The sequence below is a fragment of the Microtus ochrogaster genome, chromosome 2 (genome assembly GCF_000317375.1).
Source record: "Microtus ochrogaster isolate Prairie Vole_2 chromosome 2, MicOch1.0, whole genome shotgun sequence".
In the NCBI taxonomy this organism is placed as follows: domain Eukaryota; kingdom Metazoa; phylum Chordata; class Mammalia; order Rodentia; family Cricetidae; genus Microtus; species Microtus ochrogaster.
In genome coordinates, this window is record NC_022010.1 from 45,520,129 (window position 1) to 45,521,972 (window position 1,844).

At 34.8% G+C, this 1,844-nt stretch overlaps 1 protein-coding gene across 1 annotated transcript; it reads right to left on the reverse strand.

The window, feature by feature from the left end:
* Nucleotides 1–686: 686 nt before the first annotated feature.
* LOC101994239 (olfactory receptor 4C15-like) lies at nt 687–1,619 on the reverse strand. The gene has a single exon (XM_005344895.1). It carries the CDS (start codon nt 1,617–1,619, stop codon nt 687–689), a length of 933 nt encoding a protein of 310 aa, XP_005344952.1.
* Between the last annotated feature and the right edge of the window lie 225 nt (nt 1,620–1,844).

Below are 1,844 nucleotides of genomic sequence, written 5' to 3' on the forward strand. Positions count from 1 at the left end.
GTTGAATTTTTATTTCTAATTTTGTCATGAACTTGTTTTTATTGATTGGTAAGTACATTAAATATATTCAATATGAAAACTATGCAATTCATTGTGAAGGTTCACAGAATCATTTCTGAATACCAATTCAAAATGTCTATGTTCATTGAAACTGACTTTAAATTGTATATGCCAATCTGAGTATTCAATGCATAGCAGAAGTGTGATCTCCCAAAATTTTCTCATATACAGTGTTAATGTGTTCTCTATAGAATAGTGCTGCATATTTTAATATGATTGTAATTATGAACATCTTGCATAAGTGGGTGTGGATTTTCTCTATTCTTTACATTAAGCTTGTTAAGTATAATTACTTGATTTGATTGTTTATGTTTACTGTATGCATATATGTGAGAAAATGTAGGAAATGCAGGTATCAAGATACAAGCCTTCAAAGCCATTCAGGAGGTGTTAAAGATCCATTTCTATCACTGTGACTGAGTCTTGAGCTAGCTGTGTTATTTAGAAGTTAGTGTCTAGATCATCCTTGGGGACTTTCTGGTTCTGGTTTCCACAACAATTGTTATAAGATGATCTACTATACCTTTTTGGACATGAGAGATAAGGAACAAAACAAGGGTCCTTATTATGACAAGTGTATTTATCCACTGAGTGGATGTCCTTAGTCATTTAAGTACAGTGTTTTATTATTTATCAGAAACCACTGTAAATGTCTTCCACATTTTTCTGATGGCATTCATCATTTTCTTGTTTCTGAAAGTATAAACCATAGGATTGAGCAATGGTGTAAGGACATCCGTAAACACAAACACATTTTTCTCAAAAGAGAATGGAGATGTAGGTCGGGCATATATTAATATACAAGGAATAAAGTAAAAAGCTACAACAGTAACATGGGATCCACAGGTGGACAGAGCCTTACGTCGCCCTTCAGAGCTATGTGCTCTCAGAGAGAACAAAATGACACCATAAGAAACAAGCAAAAAACAGAATATAATGATGCAGAAAGACCCACTGTTGGCAAACACCAAAATGACAAAAATGTGTGTGTCAGTGCAAGCAAGCTTCAGCAATGGGAACAAGTCACATATGAAATGATCAATGACATTGGGTCCACAGAAGGGCAGTTGCAAAGTGAAGATAATTTGTATGGTAGAATGTAAGAATCCTCCTGCCCAGGCCACTCCCACTAGAGTAAAACAGAGTCTCCTGTTCATAATGGAAGAGTAGTGCAGTGGCTTACAAATGGCCACATAGCGGTCATAGGCCATAGCTGCCAGAATGGTGACTTCCACTGCAGCAAAAAAGTGCACAGCAAAGACCTGTGTCATGCAACATTCAAAAGAGATCGTCTTCCGCTCATAAACCAAGTCTGCAATCATCTTTGGTGTAACAACAGAAGAGACACATGCATCCAGGAATGACAGGAATGCCAAGAAGAAATACATAGGGGATGCTAGCAGTGTAGGACTGTAGACAATGGTCACCACAATTATCATGTTACCCACAACAGTTGCAATATAGACCAATAAAATTATAACAAATGATATTTTCTCAATTAGAGGGTTCTGTGAAAGCCCCAAGAGTACAAACTCATTGACAAAGCTCTGGTTATGCATAATTCTCTAGAGAACTAGTAAAGAAAAGTATATGAAATCTGCAAAAGTAAAGTTTATCTTACAAATTTAAAGTATCATCAATATGGTGTATTTTTCTGTATAATTATCTTAATTGATTTTATTACTCTTTAGAACTTAATGGTGGAAAGATATTTTTGAAAATATTGGTAGATATTGCATTGAATTTATGTGAAAAATTAAATAATTTAAAATAGTCACAAGTTT

Bases quoted from the DNA above. Each gene is read 5' to 3' on its own strand.
- LOC101994239 (XM_005344895.1), bottom strand. From the start codon at position 1,619: ATGCATAACCAGAGCTTTGTCAATGAGTTTGTACTCTTGGGGCTTTCA.